Source organism: Mobula hypostoma, chromosome 5 (assembly GCF_963921235.1).
Source record: "Mobula hypostoma chromosome 5, sMobHyp1.1, whole genome shotgun sequence".
Taxonomy (NCBI): domain Eukaryota; kingdom Metazoa; phylum Chordata; class Chondrichthyes; order Myliobatiformes; family Myliobatidae; genus Mobula; species Mobula hypostoma.
In genome coordinates this window covers 179,412,497-179,431,849 of record NC_086101.1, presented here as the reverse complement: position 1 = coordinate 179,431,849, position 19,353 = coordinate 179,412,497, and the positions used below count along the sequence as shown (strand labels likewise).

At 41.4% G+C, this 19,353-nt stretch overlaps 1 protein-coding gene across 2 annotated transcripts in view; it reads right to left on the bottom strand.

Annotated features, from left to right (window-relative positions):
• The window catches only part of LOC134347196 (proteolipid protein DM beta), a 283,085-nt gene extending 266,526 nt beyond the window's left edge, over positions 1-16,559 (bottom strand). The window contains exon 1 of one of the 2 annotated variants that reach the window (XM_063049477.1): positions 16,042-16,559. In XM_063049477.1, coding sequence (XP_062905547.1) covers positions 16,042-16,078 — 37 coding nt within the window. In that variant the 5' untranslated portion in view covers positions 16,079-16,559. The remainder of the gene's footprint in view (positions 1-16,041) is intronic. The other variant, XM_063049476.1, reaches the window with a different exon arrangement.
• Positions 16,560-19,353: the final 2,794 nt, after the last annotated feature.

Sequence of the window (19,353 nt, the reverse complement as noted above, 5' to 3'; positions counted from 1 at the left end):
AAATTATATGTAATTCAAAGGAAGCATTGTAGATCCGTCGTAACTCTAGAATTGTCCTTTGATCTTTAGCATATAAAATGTCATGTAATATTGGGTCAAAGAAGCCTCTTCTTCTGAAAGTGTCTCATTTTGTTGAATAAACACCTCTGTATCCAGTAGCTTCAGTGTCTGTCCAGTGAGTTTGTTCACGTTACAAAAGTAGGGAAGTGTGAGAATGCATATTTTAAATGCTGATTCTGCATTACACAAACTGTATGAGCAACATCTGCAGTCTGTCTGATTCTCTGCACAATTATTTACAAAGGGATTTACATACAGACCTTGACACCCATTCTAACTAGTTGTGATGTGCAAATCTGGCATAACATATTATGTACCAGGCTGACAGGAAAAGAAAAAATTACCATTGATGCTATGTTAATAATCAGGGAGGCAGACTACTCATGCTGAATATCTATTCTACTTAGCTTTGTGCACCTTTGTTGTCAGGACTGATTGACAAGGAAGCTGTTAAACATGATTTAATGTTTTTCAGCAATAAATATCTAAATGGAACTGAATTCCAAGGCTACCTTTTCTTCAAAACGCAAGCAAAGAAATGAGATTATTTTCAAGGAAACATAGGATAGAATTTGTGTTATGCTTCCTAATATTGGGCCACTTGGCAATGGTCATAGTGAAGAAGAGCTTTGATCATGACACAAATTCAGCTTGTTGCCATAGCAACAGTGCACATCAAGTGCAATGCCCAGTTTATATGTATTTGCTAGAAAACAGCCTTTGAAACAAAGGTTGCAAATGCTTACACCCTTACCCTCTCCAATGGATTAAAAGCGATGCTTCCAATGAATGCAGTATCTTTAATCTCCATAAATACAGCAGCAAGCCACTTCTGAATCAATCTATTAAATAATTATGCAGTTTAAATTGAGCTGTTCTGTGTCAGCAGCAGGTTATGCAAATTATCCATCCAGACCATCAGCAAACACAAATAAATGCCTTACAGAAAAATTTTAATGGGACATGATTTAACCAATCGATATACGTGGCAGCAAGGTAATATCCCAAAATCAACAAGAAAAATAGATATTGAGGGGTTGCTGGAAATCCTAATCAACACACACAAAATGCTAGAGGAGCTCAGCAGGTCAGGCAGCATCTAGCGAGAGGAAATAAACAATTGATGTTTCAGCCTGAAATATTGACTGTTTATTCTCACTTCTTCCCTCTTCCTTTCCCGTCCTGATGAATGGTCTCAACAGGAAACGTCGACTGTTTATTCCTCTCCATAGATGCTGCCCAACCTGCTTATTTCCTCCAGCATTCTGTGGGTGTGTGTTACTCCGTATATGCAGTGTTCAAAATTAAACAATCTTAAACTTACAAAATTCAAACATTGTTGCATGTATAAGGCAGATGTGAAATAGACCAAACGTTGGTAGATTAGGGATTAGCTAATCATGGTATTCTGCATTCATGATTTCCTTTCTTCATGGGAAATGAGGAATTCAAAGAATTCGAAGTTTGTAGACGGCACAAAAATTGTGTTCTGGCTAGTGAGGAGGGTTGTCAAAGCTGGATGTACAGTACTGAGCAAAAGTCTTAGGCACCTATATATAGTTAGGGTGCATAAGACTTTTGCTCAGAACTGTAGTACTTTCATGTATTGCATTGTACCTCTACCACAGAAAAATAAATTTCATGACTTATGTGAGTGATGATAAACCTGATTCTGATATGGGTCTCTATTGTGGACTGGAAGTGAGAAGGGGGCAGGGAGAGGGGAATCATGGTTGGGAAAAGGGGAATGGAGAGGGGAGGGAGCAGGAAGCACCAGAGAGACATTCTGTAATGATCAGTATACCAACTGTTTGGAATCAAAGGACTGTGCGTGGTGACTCAGGGCTGGGTGTGACTGAACCCGCAACCCTCACCCCCCCCCCCGGCACTCCTTCTCTACCATCTGTTCCACATCACTTCCACACCTCTCCACCCACTTCAATCCCAACATCCTTTGCTTCTGCCAGATTTACAAACTTGCTCTCCGTTCCACGTTGACAATTACAGCACTGTGCAAAAATCACCATGTGTGTGTGTGAAGCACTGTCGATGGAGCTTAGTCCAGACTCGTGTGAGATGGAACCAAAAGCAAGAGGAAAGTATACAGTAAATGGCAATACACTGAACTGTATTGATTACAGACACGTTTAACGGTTGCATTCCTGTTGAATACGCAGAGGTTGGAAAATCATTGATAATTTAAAAATTGAAACATGGCTTGCATTGGGTGCCAGCGTTAGTTAACAAGCATGCAGGGAGTGGGTGTGTGTGACAGCCAGACTAGATTTAGTAGGAGTTCAATCCAATCTTGCTATGCGACAGCAAGATTTTAACGTTTTGAGGTGGTTTATTATCCAGGAGAAAACAAAGGCATTGATGACAAGTTCAACAATGGATAGGCATCGCCATCATTATCATCATCACCTTCATCATCATCGCTGTCATCCAAAGGTTCACCACCTTTTTATGCCATAGACCAATACCATTAAGCAAGGGGTCTGTGTAATCTTTGTAAACAATCAGATTAGTGTCACTTATCTTTATGGTTTCACTGTAGTTAGTGGAGAACTAGGCATTCCATTAACATCAAAAATTTTTACCCATTGAATCAAATTTATGTCAATATCAGAACTTTTTCTTCTCATCCCTTTCATAATATCTCAAACTGATTGCTGGTTGCTTTACGCATCTGAGGATACTTCACTTAATTAGAATTGATGATTGACCTTATTCAATCCCACCTGTAATTTAGCAATGAATTCTCATATCAGTTACCATTTTTTTTTTGGAAAACTCAGGGATGGATTTCTGAGCAATCTCTTTTTTGTTTAATGATCATTCCATCATCTCAGATTATTTTGTTACTTGAATTTCAATTAACCAGCTTCCATCTTGGAATTCAATTGGAATTGCTATTGGTATTGGTTTACTGGTGCCACATGTACTGAAACGTAGTGAAGTACCTGTCCTGTATATTGTTCATTCACATCAAGTCATTAACACTGCGCATTAACATAGAAAAAGGTAAGACAGTACCAGCACGCCGAATAAATTACAAAAGAAACAAAATAAGTGCAGATCATAGTGAGATAGATTGTGAAGTCGTGAGTCCATCATATCATACTCATCATTACCATTTTGTGTTGTGTCGTATGATGTAGGCAATCAAGGTCTTTCCATGACCATGATTGTTCTTGGCAAATGTTTCTACAGAAGTAGTTTCCCATTGCCTTCTTCTGGGCAGTGTCTTTACAAGACGGGTGACCCCAGCATTTATCAATACTCTTCAGGGATTGTCTGCCTGGTGTCAATGGCTGCATAACCAGGACTTGTGATATGCACCAGCTGCTCATACGACCATCCACCACCTACTCCCAGGGCTTCACGTGACCCTGATCCAGGTTGGGCGGGGGGGGGGGGGTGGTGGCTTAGTAGATGCTACACCTTGCCCAAGAGTGACCTGCAGGCTAACAGAGGGAAGGAGCACCTTGCACCTCCTTTGATAGAGACGTATCTCCATACCACTACCCATATCATACGAGGCAACTCATTAATAGCCGTAACTCTGGGGTTGATGTTGTCCTTGAGCCTGTCAGTATATTCTCTCAGATTGTTGTATCTTCTGTCCAATGGGAGAGGAGAGAAGAGAGAATGTCTGGGATGTGTGGGGTCTTTGATAAATCTGGCTACCTTTCTAAGGCAGCGAGAAATGTAGACAGAGTCCATGAAAGCAGAGTTTGGTTCCTGCAATATGCTAAGCTGTGTGCACAACTCTCTGCAGTTTCTTGAGAGTAGTTACTATTCTAAACTGTTATGCATTCAGATAGGATGATTGATATGGCACATAGATGAAAATTATACGGATCAAGCAGAACATGCCAAATTTCTTTAGCTTCCTCAAGGCAAAAACAACTTTAAAGATCACCTATGATTTTCAATCATCCATGTCTCTGAATACTGCTCCAAGTATGTTGGCCACTGTTCTATTGAACGGCTATTTTAATGCAGCCTGCTAGCTCCCCCTTTCCGCAGCCTGATGCACATTAAAAATAACAGGAAACAATCCAGCAGCCAAAGCCCCTCGGTTTTCTGCTGCTAGAACTGGATTCAACAGGGAAATGGTATGCTAAGAAGTAGGGTTGCTTATGGTTCTTTTGGATGTCCACTAATACAGACCCTCCTGAAGATGCTGCCAGGAGTTTCATCCCTAGTCAGTAGCTGTATGTTGGCACAACCGAGAAAACAGGACAGAATTTGTAAGAAGACCTTCAGCCCACAATATACATATATGCCAAAATGAGGCCGAATTTAGAGAAGTCTCTAATTCTTATATTTAGGTGTATAAGATGATGAGAGGCATTGATCATGTGGATAGTCAGAGGCTTTTTCCCAGGGCTGAAATGGTTGCCACAAGAGGACACAGGTTTAAGGTGCTGGAGAGTAGGTACAGAGGAGATGTCAGGGGTAAGATTTTTACTCAGAGAGTGGTGAGTGTGTGGAATGGGCTGCCGGCAACGGTGGTGAGGTGGATATGATAGGGTCTTTTAAGAGACTTCTAGATTGGTACATGGAGCTTAGTAAAATAAAGGGCTATAGGTAAGCCCAGTAATTTCTAAGGTAGGGACATGTACCACACAATTCTGTGGGCCGAAGGGCCTGTATTGTGCTGTAGGTTTTCTATGTCTCTTCTATTTTTATGTAATCCATTACCCTCCATTAACTGAATATTCATGAGTCTATCTAACAAGCTCCTAAATGCCGTTGATGCGTCTTCTTTCACCACTCGCCCAGTAGCCCAGGCATATATCAGAATCAGAATTAGTATCAGGTTTAATATCACTGACGTATGCTGTAAAATTTGTTCTTTTGAGGCAGCAGTGCATTGCAATACATTAAAGAAAACAATAAATTATATATTTATGCATATTTAAATTAATTAAGTAGAGCAAAAGGAAAGCAAAAAATTGTGAGGTAGTGTTCATGGGTTGGTTCTTTGTCCATTGATAAGAAGCTGTCTCTAGAACATTGTGTGTGGCTTCAGGCTCCTGTATCTCTTCCCTGATGGTAACAGTGATAAGAGGGCATGTCCTGGGTGATGGAGATCCTTAATAATGTCCTTCTTGAGCCATCGCCTTTTGAAAATGTCTTTGATACTGGGGAGGCTAGTGGCAGAGTTTACACCCTCTGCAGCTTTCTGCAGTCCTGTGCAGTGGTCCCCCCAGACCTGACAGTGATGATACCAGTTAGAATGCTCTCCATTGTATGTCTATAGAAACTTGCTAGTCTCCAGTGACATGCTGAAACTCCTTGTGAAATATAGCCACTGACAGGCCTTCTTCAGTGTAAAAGAAAACTTGCCCTCCACATCTCCTTTAAACATTCTCCCTTTCATTTTAAATTCATGATCTTTAGCACTTGGTATTGCTACCCTAGGGAAAAATACATTTTGAATGTCCATCTATCTATTCCCTGGGAAAAAGATACCAGCTGTCTACTCAATCCCTGCCTCCCATAATGTTGCAAGCTTCTATCAAGGCTCCCCTAATCTCTTTATTTTATACATTGTTTCCGAAATTCATAGAAGCGTATAATGCACCGAGGTATCTATATTGCATATTATTAGCGGCAGATGAATTTGTAGTCAATATCCTTTTCAGTCTGACTCTGTGCCAATATAAAACAGATCCTTAGGTCTTTCAGCATTTTCTGTCTCCTAGAAGTGGTCTCCTCTTTTATTAGATAGTGCATTAGTGTGTATTGCTTTTGGAGCACATCTTTGAAATGAACAGTACCATAAATTATGTTCTATTAACATTGCTGCCACAGTTTAATTTCATTTTGTACATCCTTGCTACAGCGTAATACTGGCAGTATTGTACAATAGTAGTAAAATCACTCGAGTCAAGTATGATGTTCTCGTAAGGGATTATCCACTGGTGGGTCCTCAGGGGGCTGTAGGGGCTGATCCATGATCCACATATTCTGGTCCAGAGTAAGTAGTGGTTGCGGTTACTGGTTGGGTCTTTTGGCTCTTCAGTCTTTCTTTTCGCAGTGCCGCTTGATCTCTGCGGCTCAGCAGAGATCGTTCTCAATGTAGCGCAGCTCCCTCTTGAACAGATTTCCTCCAGGTGTGTCTGTTGAGAGCAAAGTCTTTCCAGTTTTTAGCTGTAATGTTTGATTTCTTCAGGGTGTGTGCAGTATTGTATAATACTCAGTGATTTTCGTCCCGCCCCCATAAGAAATCAAAGTATATCTAGAAACAGTCAAATGCAAGATTTATTCACCAATAATATCAAAGCTATTTTGCAAGTGGACATAGGTCAATTCAGGCAGAATTCATTGAATAATGATATCAAACCAACATCAATGTCAAACCAACACTTGGTGGCACCCCATGGGAACTAGCATGCCTCCAATTCTGGCTGCTTCCAATTCTCTAATCTTTAAGGACAAGGGATGAGGGCTAGTAGGTACCCCAGTCAGAGAGTCCTGAGACAGTGATCACTTGGCAGGTCCTGAGGTCAGAGATCAGTCGGCAGGTGCAGGTGTCGAAGGTCTGACGTCGGTAAGTCCAGGACCAAGGTCTGAAGGTCAGTGGCCCCAAAGGTGACCTGTGCTAGGCTTGGAGACCTAAGCTCAACAGGTTCAGAGGTCAGGGTGTCATAACCTGCAGGGGTTGGAGGGAAGGGGACTGGAAGGGGGCTGTTTTGCTGTTGTTATATCTGTCTTGCTACATGTTGGCTCATGTCACTCTGCTGAACATTGTGGGCATGCTGTGACATCACCAGAAGCATGGCAATACTTATGGGCTGCCCCCAGCACCTCCTTGAACTGTGTTGGTTGCTGATTCAAGTGACATATTTCACTGTATGCTTTGAAGTACATATGACTAATAATTCTAATCTTGGACCTGGAACCATTATTATTTCTTTCATAAAAACACAATTTCTTCGTCCCCGATTTCTAGCTCTCCCCACCTAATGAAGGGTCTCGGCCAAACTGTCAACTGTACTCTTTTCCATAGATGGTTCCTGACCTGCCGAGTTCCTCCAGAACTTTGTGTGTGTTGCTTGGATTTCCAGCATCTGCAGATTTTCTCTTCTTTGTGATTGGACCTCTCTCTTCCGTTCTTTTAGAAAGCTATAATCTTCCAATATGGCCCTATCATTACATTTACTTTTTAATAAAGCTCATGTGAAGCATCTTAAGGTATTTTTATTATATTAAAAAGGGTTTAATGTATCAAATGTCATGCAATTGTGCATTCCTATACATGAAGTAGACAGCACAGCAAGTCGTGCTGCTGCCTCTCAGCTCCACCCACCAGCATCTGACCCCTGACCCCTGACCCTGTTTCTATGGAGTTTCCATTTCCAGTGTGATGGCATGGATTTCCCACTGCATGGTTTGGTTTCCTCCCACATCATAGGGTCATGCAGGTTGGAGGGTAAATTGACCACTGTAAGCTGTCCCCAGTACAGGTGAAGAGAATCGGGAGTCATTACCAAATGAGACAGAAAGAAAGTGAGGGTGTGTGATTGCTCTGAGAGCTGGCATGGTCTCAAAAGGATGAATTCGATGGAGTTGGAATATTATCATCACATGTATCAAGATTCAGTGAAAAGCCTGTCTAGCGCCCTGTCCATACAGAGCAAATCATTAAACAGTGCACTGCAGTGTTCCACCGGGGTCGGTGGTGGGACCGCTTCTTTTTATGCTGCATATCAATGATTTTGATAATGGAATAGATGGCTTTGTTGCCAAGTTTGCAGATGATATGAAGGCTGCAGAAGGACTTTGACAAGAAAGTGGCAACTGAAATACAATGTTGGAAAATTGCACCTTGGTAGTAGAAATAAATGTGTGTGGACTATTTTCTAAACGGGGAGAAAGTCCAAAAATATGAAATGCAAAAGGACTTGGGAGTCCTTGTGTTGAACACACTAAAGATTAGCTTACAAGTAGAGTTGATGTTAAGGAAGGCAAATGCAATCTTAGCATTTATTTCAGGAGGTCTAGAATACAAGAGCAGGGATGTGATGCTGAGGCTTTGTAAGGCACCGTTGAGGCCTCACCTTGAGTATTGTGATCAGTTTTGAGCTCCTCATCTAAGAAAAGATGTGCTGGCATTGGAGAGGGTCCAGAGGTGGTTCACAAGGTTGATTCTGGGAATGAAAGGGTTATCATACAAGGAACGTTTGATGGCTCTGGGTCTGTACTCGCTGGAACTCAGAAAGATGAGGAAGGATCTCATTGAAATCTTTCAAATGTTGAAAGGCCTAGACAGAGGAGGTGTGGATAGGATGTTTCCCATGGTGGGGTGATCTACCACAAGAGGGAATCCATTTAAAACAGAGATGTGCAGAAATTTCTTTAGCCAGAGGGCGAACTTGTTGCCAGGTCATTGGGTGTATTTAAGGCAGAGATTGATAGGTGTTGAGTGGACATAGCATCAAAGGTTACGGTGAGAATGCCAGATAATGGGGTTGAGAAGAGGAAAAAAGGATCAGCCATGATTGAATGGTGGAATAGAATCAATGGGCCAGATGGCTTAATCCTGCTCCTATATCTTATAGTCTTAGGCACTGAAGTAGTAAAAGCTAAAACAATAACAGTGCAGAATAAAGTGAAACCTTGTAAGAGAATATAAGATTTTTTTTTGTTCCTCATGGAGATTTCCAGTTCTCATTCAATTAACATTCCCTCTCCCTAAAAGGAATCCATATAATTTATTTGAATGACATGGTTTGCATACAAGGCATGCAAATGATGGAACCAAGAAGCCAGCGGGTTCGCTGTCTTTGTGCACTTTCCCCTCCCATTCCACCTTCTTCTGACTTCTACCCCGATAAAGGGTCTTGGCCTGAGACGTTGACTATTTATTCCCCTCTATAGACATTGCATGACCTGCTGCATAACTTTAGCATCTGCAGAATCTTATGTTTATGATTCACTGATTCACTTCACTCCTTGCCATAGGCAAGTGCCCATCCTCTGCTTGACACCCTCCCTGAGAGATCAAGGACTATCATTAAACCCTTCTTACAGAGGGAGGTCTTCTATAAATTCCTGAAAAAACCATGCAAAATTTTGTTTTACATGCCAATTATGGAGATCATTTCATAATATCAGTACATAACGATGCACAGTGGCAAGCAGTTAGCAGAGTGCTTTACAGAGTCAGTTGTAAGATTGGCGTTCAGTCCCGCCACTTTACCAGAGCAACCTCAGAATAGAAGGATCTCCCTTCAGAACAGAAGTGAGGAGAAATTTCTTTAACCAGGTGGTGGTGAATCTGTGGAATTCATTGCCACAGATGGCTGTGAAGGCCAAATCATTCGATATGTTAAAGCGGAAGTTGATAGTTTCCTGATTTATAAGGGTGTCGAATGTTACAGGGAGAAGGCAGGAGAGTGGGGTTAAGAAGGATAATAAATTAGCTATGAAGGAATGGCAGAACAGTCTTCTATAAGGTGAAAGACAATAATGGCATAGACCATAAGGTCAAAAGAGGTCCATTCAATAGTCTTACAACAGTGGGACAGAAGCTGTCCTTGAACTGGCACATGACAGAGTGTCTCCACGCCCAATTAAGTATCTGGTTCACAAATCTAGGGAAAACATCAAATGACTTAACATTACAAAAAAATTCTCTTAAAATTTATTTAGATATGCAAATGATTGCAGAATGATATAGTTCACTGAAAGCTTAATTATTCACCATAATTGAAGTCTTAGCTGAGCCTAATACATAATGGGAGCTGTGTTTAAAGTCTCAATGCATCAAGTCCATAGAAATCCCTGGTGAAATGATACAAGACAAGGACAATTCTAACTACGAAACACAAAATCATTGATGCTAAAATCCCTAAAGACTCCCATCATATTCACAGTTGGGTTGAATTTTCAGCAGTTTCCTTCATAGGTGTGTCGGACCTTCTATTCAAACATTAAGAAAGGAAAACAAAGCCATGTACTAGGACTCCCACCACTCACTCTTACAGTTCAGCCAGAAAATAACATAATAGTTGAGACACAATGGAGACACAAGAGACTTGCAGATGCTGGAATCTGGAGCAACGCACAATGCACAGGGAGAACTCAGTGGGTTAGGCAGCGTCGATGGAGTGAAATGGACAGACAACTTTTCACCTTGAGACCCTTCATCTGGACGAGATGGTGGTTCAGTCCAGATGCAGGGTCTCAACCCAAAACATGGGTCAGATTTAAGGTGAGAGAGGACAAGTTCAAAGGCCAATGTATGAGGCCGTGTTCTTTTTCCTTACACACAGAGTGACGGATGCCTGGAATATTTTGCACGGGTGGTAGTGGATGCAAATACAGATAAAGCCATTTATGAAACTCATAAATAGGCACATTAATGTGCAAAAAAATGGAAGGATACGGACATTGTGCAGGCAGAAGGGTTTAGTTTAGTTCAACATTTAATTCCTAATTTAGTTCGTTCTGCATAACTTTGTGGGCTGTAGGGCCTGTTACTCTACTGTGCTGGTTTATGCTCTATCTGAAGAAACAAACCCTTAGATATCAGCCCCCCGCCATTAGGTAAGGGCCAGCAGACTAAATGGACAAGGTCAGTTGGAGACTCTGCCCATGAGAAGACAGGGCTCTGCAGTTATCAGACAGAAGTGCTGGTATGTGGATCCTGTGATTACTCCCCCCCCCATCTAAACACTCTGTCCTCTCCTCTCTCTTTCCAGTCCTGATGAAGGGCCTCAGCCTGAAACGTCGGCTGTTTACTCTTCTCCATCGCTGCTGCCTGGCCTGCTGGGTTCCCCCAGTATTTTGTGTGTGTTGCTTTGGATTTCCAGCATCTGCCAATTTTTTCATGCCTGTGTTTAAGGAGTTGTTTTCAATTAGGTTACAATGAATACTGTCCACGCCTTTTTGATCCCACTACAGACTGGTACGTCCTTTCAGTATTAAGGTGCTATATAAATGAAAGAACTTAATTTGTTTTGTTGAGACACCTTTTCCTTTAAACTTACCACTCCATTTTTGCCTTCTACAAGATTGTATACTGCAAGAAGACAAGGATCCAACCAGCCCAGAGGGCTTGGGGTGGCTTTGTGCAATTAGCCCCACTCCCCAGCTCTTTTTCCACAGCCCTACAAATATTTATCCAAACTCTTTTAAAGGTTACTCCTAGATCTCCCTCTATTCGGTCCAGACAAGGGGTCTCGACCCAAAACATTGACTGTCCTTTTGCCTCCACAGCTGCTGCCTGACCTGCTTAGTCCTTCCTTTTCTCCCCTCTAGATTCCAGCATCTGTACTCTCATGTCTGCCTCCATGAGGCTTTCAAGTAAAGATTTCACAACATAATATGTTTCATTCTGAAAGCAAAGACTGAAGCAAACACCTTTTATATACCTTTGAGGACTTTAAAGCTCATCTAGTATCTTTGAGTTCCATTTACATGAGATATACAACATCTCTTTACCTACAGCATGGAGTCAGAGCAACAATTTAATAACAGCCAAATAGTGCTGTTCCTCAGAGGATTGGACACAACACTGTGTAAACTCCACACCATTTTTTCAAGATAATGTTCAAAACCAACTGAAAGAAGAAATGTGCCCTAGATTTCACCCCTACCTGATCAAGGTCTGGACCTTTGCTTCCCAATTCACATTCGAAGGTCAACGAAGTGGATGGGTGATGACCAACACCCACAGAATCCAGGCCTCTGCTACATGTACCACATTTGAAGGCCAGGGACATGGACATAGGACAAAGGACATCTTGAGTCTAGGCCTCTGTTATGTGTGCCACCTTTGAAGGCCAGTGACCTGGATCTATGACAAGCGATATCCACGGATGCTGGGCTGTCCCAGAACAGTGAGTCCCGGGATCGGATGTCCACACAAGCAGGAGGCATGAGGGCCGGTGAGTCGGCAGGCCTAGAGTTTGAGGGCTGGAGTTTAGGGTCACGTTACCAGCTTAACTGGGGGTCAACGCTGAAGATCGAAGCCCGAAGGCCTTTCAGAAGTTCAGGTGGACAAAGCCTGGAGACTGGAGGCCCAGAGGCCTGTCCTGGAGTTGGAGGACTGTTCTATGTGTGTATGGGAGAGAGGAAGGGGGCTTGTTTTGCTGTGGTTCTTTTGTTTCTTGTGTTGAGAGTTGTTCTGCTGAGAATATGGGCATGTTGTGTTGACACTGGAATATGTGGCAACACTTATGGCTTGCTCCCAGTACCTCCTTAGGTAGGGAGGTTGTTAATGAAAAGGACAGATTTCACTATATGTTAGGATATACAGTACATGTGATAAATAAATGAATCTAAATCTGCATGTGATGGACAGCACATTTCAGAACTGCACTTGGAGCATTTAATGCACAAAAATCTGGAATGGGTTTCAGAAGCAGCAGCCAACAAAGCCAGCAGTGGGTGATATCATTTACCTTCATATCAGTGTTCTGAAAGAACCCTTCTCTACAAAATCACATGTGTGAAAGTTTACAGCGGTATCTCATTCAGCCATACAATCAAGAAGAGAGGAAACACATTAAGATTACTTTAAGATTAAGATTAGCCCAATTTGTCACATGTACATCAAAACAGTGAAATGTGTTTTTTTGCACCAACAGCCAACAAGGTCCAAGATGTGCTGGGGGCAGCCCACAAGTATCACCATGCTTCCTGTGCCACATTGCATGCTGACACACTCCATCATTTGGTTACTAAAGGAATTGGTATAGACAGACAGGTTCTTGAAGGTCAGCATGGATATGAGGTTTCAAAACAGTATGAGGGGGCAAATGGTCAGACCACACTGACTTTGGTTATCCACTTTTTCTCTTCCAAACCTAGCAAATAGCTTAATTCAACAACTTTTTTGTAATTACCTAATAATGATCAGGAACTACAGAGGTGTGTGAACGATCATCCATTATTTGCTGCATTTATTAGACCATAAGACATAGGAGCAGAGTTAGGCCATTCAGCCCATTAAGTCTGCTCCACCATTCAATCATGGCTTATATATTATCCCTCTCAACTCCATTCTTCTTCCTTCTCCCCATAACCTTCGTTGCTGTTACTAATCAAGAAGCTATTAACCTCAGCTTTAAACATACCAAGTGACTTAACAGCCACAGCTGACTGTCAGATTCACCACCCTCTAACTAAAGAAATTCTTCCTCATCCCTGCTTTCAAAGAACATGCATCTATTCTGAGGCTGTACCCTTTGGTCCTAGATTTCCCACTATCAGAAACATACTCTGTACGTCCACTCTATCTAGGCCTTTCAATATTCGATAGGTTTTAATGAGATTCTTTACGAACTGAGCATGGCTGCCAGAACCAACCATACTAGTGGACTAGGAGACACATATACCTCAATACATTTATCTTGATACATGTGACAACATAAACCAATTCCAATTCCAACATAGGGAAGACCAGGTTAAGGATAATATTTTGCTCCCCAGAAAGGATACAAGTAAACCAAATAGAGTTTTACAACAATCCAACAATTTGTGGTCTTCATTACTAATGACAAATATTATTTAACTTCTTATTATTAAGTTAATTTTAAATTTCACAGCTGGAATGTTGAGATTTGAATCCAGGTCTCTATACTGTCAGCCTAGGCCAATAGATGATTAATCCACTGTTGTTATTGTCACTGTACACTACACACCATCTAAAACAAAATTTCATATTTTAAAAAATTAGCTCTTATATAAACACTTAGCAAGTTCAGTGATAAAATAGCTTACAGAGTATTCAAGCACAATCTGTGGACAACTCTTAGCTGTGTATTTTATAAATTTAACCAGCTATTGTAAGGGCTTAAAAGAACAAAGATCTAATTACAGCACTAATGCATGTTAGATAGGGACCAGCTCTGCAAACAAACCCTGGTCTTTCTATATATTAATTAATTGCTGGAGGATGGGAGAGCAGTTTCTTGTCATTTAAAGAAAATTTGCTGTTTTTTTGACAGGTATGGAATCTATTCTCCTCTGAACAACCTAAGAACAGTGATTTAGAGGGCCTTGTAAGACTCTCTGTATTTATGACAACTGGTGATAAATCTCAGGTTTGACATTTCCAGTTTTGAAACCATCCTCCTGCTCAACATGTCCACCATTAACCTCAATTCATACCACATCGTTTCTTTTACTCCACTAATTAGAAGAAATCGTACAAGATAAACTCTCTTTGCCTGATAAACAAAGGAGACCTTTCCTTCCATTAAAGTCTGTATTGCGCGGAATGAACTCTGTTGACACGTATGTCGAAGTGACAGCTGTTTTTTTTTTAATTTATTGTTGATAATAGACAGAAACATAAGTCAAGATAATAAATGCGTTTTTATCAAGCCTATTTTTCTTTTATGGGTCGCTTCTAATGAGTGAGCGTAACAGTCGCTGGCACAATGTGGATACATGACTGATTGGAACATGCGATCGGACTCACTGTCCATTGGAATAAAAATAAATATATTTGTACTCATTTTAAACAAAATGACTGCAAATTTATGTTACCCCATGACTCAAAATGGCAGCTGCAGAAGAATTTTTTATTTTCCACTCCATTCTCTCGCTTACAATCTGCTCAGTTTATGCTTTCTATAGAAAGCTTTCACACAAATGACAGCCCCACTGTACAGCGAGGTATTCCACCCCCAGGCAAAGAAGCAATTAGGAAGACAGAAGTCCGATGCCAAGTTTAGACTAGAGACCTCAGGTCCAGTTATTTGTTTGAAGTACAGAAAGGATTCCCAATGCAATGGAGGGAGGGAGGAAAAAGAAAGAAACCAGTCTGCTAATTGACATCCAAACATTCAACAGTATAACAGGATTGGTGACGATGCCCAGACTAAGGATAATGTCCAATATGCTCACTAAATAACCAGCATTCCACTGCTGAATGTTTTCGTTTCATTTCAATGGTCTGGCATTTTTAATAGAAAATCAAATATAATGTTAATCAGAAATCAATACAGAGAAAAAAATTAACAGTAAATAGAAGTGGCAAACACATGAGCTGATTTAGGTATTTTAGAATACAAAGACTTGACTACACATTTGAGAATTTGTATATTAATTTACAATTTGTTTGTAAATTAATATGCGAAATATTTACATATGCGTACAATGCATGCAACTCTCTACCATGTGCATTCTTGCATAAATATGCATTTGTACTCTATATATGTGCATATGTGTTCTGTATGTGTGCACCCTCACATATATACAGAAGAAATACCAACTCATACGCATAAAGGTATATGCAAATCAAAAAATGTACAGATATTTGAATAAATGTAGTGTTTAGATATATTGATTCCAGGAAGGCACTTAGATCCCCGAGTAGCAATATTTCTTACTTAGCAGATTCCCTATCACATACCACAAATAAGACACTAACTGTTTTCACTGACGTTTAGGCACTCATGACCTATCCTCTTAGGTGTAAAGAGGTATGCAATGTGCTAACAAAGCCACTTCTCGTGGACAGTGGAAGCCTGAACCTACATCAATATTTCAAGCAACTCTGCCGTTCTTAAATCAGTAACACCGCAGTCATAAATCTGCATGAAGAGCTGCGAATATATACACCCACGCACTTATAAACAAACAAGCGTTCACCCACGTTCACTCTCATACATTGCAGATTAACACACGAATGCATATGCCCACAGATGCATCTGCTCGCCCACACATAAACAGACATGTATGTATAACGCACACTTCTATACACTCACTCGCGCGTACAATTGACACGGCTACATTTACGCATCCACAATTATAGATGGACCCACATGCACGCGCGGGCGTACACACGCATACTCCCACCTTTTGACAGAAGCAAAGATCAGACTAAATCACAGCGACCAACTAATAAAGACTGTTTACTTGAAATGCCCCGCGCACCTCAGCCAAGTTAACATCCGATACATATATATATAAAGTTGTGTTCTTTGATACACTTTGTCTCAACAATACCTTTCTGGGTTTGCCCTTCTTCCATATTTTCTTCCATTGCTGCCTGTCGTCAGTCCTAGAGAATGCACGAAATTAAACAAAAGCTCTAGGGGGAAATAGAGAGAGAGAGAAGAAAGTCTTCTGGCTTGGACAAGTCCTGAGAGATTGGTTCTTATTCTCCCACTCTACTCGGTTTCGCCTTGAGATTGCTTGTCAAGTGTAATTTCATTCAAATTGCTCTTCTGTGATTATCAATGTTGCTTCTCAATACTGACCATTGTGTCCCACTGCAAAGCATCTATTCAAATGAGTTGAGCTCGCTGCGTTCAGCGACAACTCCTCAGCTGTGCTTCTGCCTGGCACACAAATGCTCTCTCGGAAAATGATTTGCTCCTGCGAACGAAAATGATTTCAGCAAACGGGAGGGAATGTGCAGAATATTAGGTGCTTCGAAAGCCAGGGAGGCTTTTCAGGAATGAGCATTTACGGAAAGGGGGTGTTTCATTAACGCGAGAAAAGACCACCGACTCATCTCCCCCTCCTCTCGCAATGGGAGAACCCTCTCGCCTGTAGGTTCTATCTCAGAAAAAGGGTGTGTGCATGCCTTTAATTTTACGAAATAAAGATGTTCACCCTTGCAAGGGAATAAGCTTAATTTTTTTTAGTAATCTGACACACTTTACCCATGTTAAGTAATACGGATCTGAAAAAAAAAGAACTATCTTATAAATCTATATAAATTGAACGCAGTTGGTCTTTGAAAACCTTCGTTTAAATAATATGCCCATAACTACTCATGTCAGTGAGAAACCCCCTCTTAGTTACCGCGTTTGTTAAATACAGAGTACAGTCTCTAGTCCACTGATCGAAGTGTTATAACGGTATCATTACAAAGTGGGCATTTGCCCCTGTACCACACCCACTTGAATGAGGATGGAAGTTTTGACTCTTGTGAATTCTGCGAGACTTTTTTTTCCATGTGTGAAGCACTTGGGCGATAATATTGTAGGAAATTTCGCCGCGGAGAGCCGGACCCTTAAAGAGTGCGGTCTACTCCGAGAGAAAGAGACCTGGCGCATTCTGGGGTTAGATTAGCAACGCTAACCTTCCACTTGTCGGATACTAATAGAATCTGCAGTTTGGGAAAAAGAATTTTCACTCTTGTTAAAACCAAGGCTGCCGCGATTGCTTCAAACCTTCCTTAGCACAATCCTCTGTTGAATACAGTGTAGAAAGAAGGCAGGAATTTAGAAAAACACTAAGTACAAATTGGAATTAACCGTTTGCAATGTTTTCACATCAGCGAGCATTGACGCACTCATGGGCAAGGCATACTCCCAAATAATGCTCCTTAGTACAACCAGGGAGTGTAGAACCAGTAACGGGTCTCTGGTGCTGTGGCTCAGCAGAGCAGAGGACTGCAGTGTTGATGAGAGATTACATAATCTGAGGAACAGAGACGAGGTTCTGTTGGCGTGATAGAGACATCCCGATGGTATGTTGCCTCCCAGGTGCCAGGGTCAGGGATGTCTGGTCCATGGCATTCTCAAGGGGGAGGGTGAGCAGCCAGAGGTCATGGCACATATTGACACCAATAACGTAGGTAGACAAGGTGAGGAGGTCCTGAAGAAAGATTTGAGAGAGCTAGGTAGAAACCTGAAAAGCCTGTGCCACGCACCAGTGAGGGTAAGAATAGGACGATTTGGTGGGTGAATGAAAGGCTGAGGAACTGGTGCAGTGGGCAGGGGTTCAGATTTTTGGATCAATGGAATCTCTTCTGGGGAAGGTATAACTTGCACAAAAGGGATGGGTTACACCTGAACCTGAGGGGGACCAATGTCCTTGCAAGCAGGTTTGCTAGAATTGTTCAGGAGGATTTAGACTAATTTGGCAGGGAGACTGGAAACAGAGTGATAGTGCTGAAGATGAGCTAGTTGGTTTACAAACAGAGGCAGTATGTATGTATTGAGACTCCTAGCAATGAGAGGCTGATGATAGGGCAAAACTACTGTCAACAGGATGAGTTGCAATAGAAAGGGTGAATATGGGACTGAAGGGGCTATATTTGAATGCACGCAGTCCAAGGAATAAGGTAGATGAATTTGTGCATAGTTACAGACTGGCATGTATGGTGTTGTGGGTATCACTGAATCATGACTGAAAGAAGATTACAGCTGGGAGCTCAATGTCCAAGGGTACACATGCAGACAGAGGGGTTGGCGTAGCTCTGTTGGTAAAAAATGAAATCAAATCATTAGAAAGTGGTGTCATTGGGTTGGACAGTGTTGAATCAATGTGAGTAGAGCTAAGAAACTGCAAGGGTAAAAAGACCCTGATGGGAGTTGTATACAGACCCCCAAACAGTAGTAATGATGTTGACTACAAATTACAAAGGAGATAGAAAATACGTGCCAAAAGGACAATGTTACAATAGTCATTAGGGATTTCAATATGCAGGTACAGTAGATTGGGAAAATCAAGTTGCTGCTGGATCACAAGAGGAGGAATTTCCAGAATAACTATGATATGGCTTTTGTATTTATACAAGAGCTGCTCATGGTTGAGTCTACTAGGGGATCAGAAACTTTGGATGAGGTATTGTGCAATGAACCAGAACTGATTAGAGTGCTTAAGGGAGAAGAACCCTGAGCCACAAGTAATCATAATATGATCGAATTCACCCTGAAATTTGAGAACGAGATGCTAAAGTCAGATGTATCAGTACTACAGTGGAGTAAAGGGAATTACAGAGGCGCAAGAGAAGATTTGGCCAGAATTGATCTGAGGACACTGGGAGGGATGATGACAAATCTGCAGTGGCTGGAATTTCTGGAAGCAATTCAGAAGGCACAGGATATATACGTCCCAAAGAGAACAAAGTATTCTAAAGGCAACCATAGCTAACAAGAGAAGTCAAAGCCAACATAAAAGCCAAAGAGAGGGCATATAATAAAGCAAAATTTGGTTGGAAGTTAGAGGATTGGAAGGCTTTTTAAAACCAACAGAAGGCATCTAAAAAAAGTCATTAAGGAAAAGTTGGAATACAAAAGTAAGCTAGACAATAATATTAAAGAGGATACCACAAGTTTCTTCAGAGACGTCAAATGTAAAAGAGAGGCGAGAGTGGATATCAAACCGCTGGAAAATGATGCTGGAGAGGTAGTAATGGGGGACAAGGAAATGGTGGATGAACTGAGTAAATATTTTGCATCAGTCTTCACTGTGGAAGACACTAGCAGTATACTGGAAGTTTGTGAGTGCCAGGGGTCAGAAGTGTATGAAGTTGCCATTGCTAGGGAGAAGGCTCTTGGGAAACTGAAAGGTCAGAAAGTA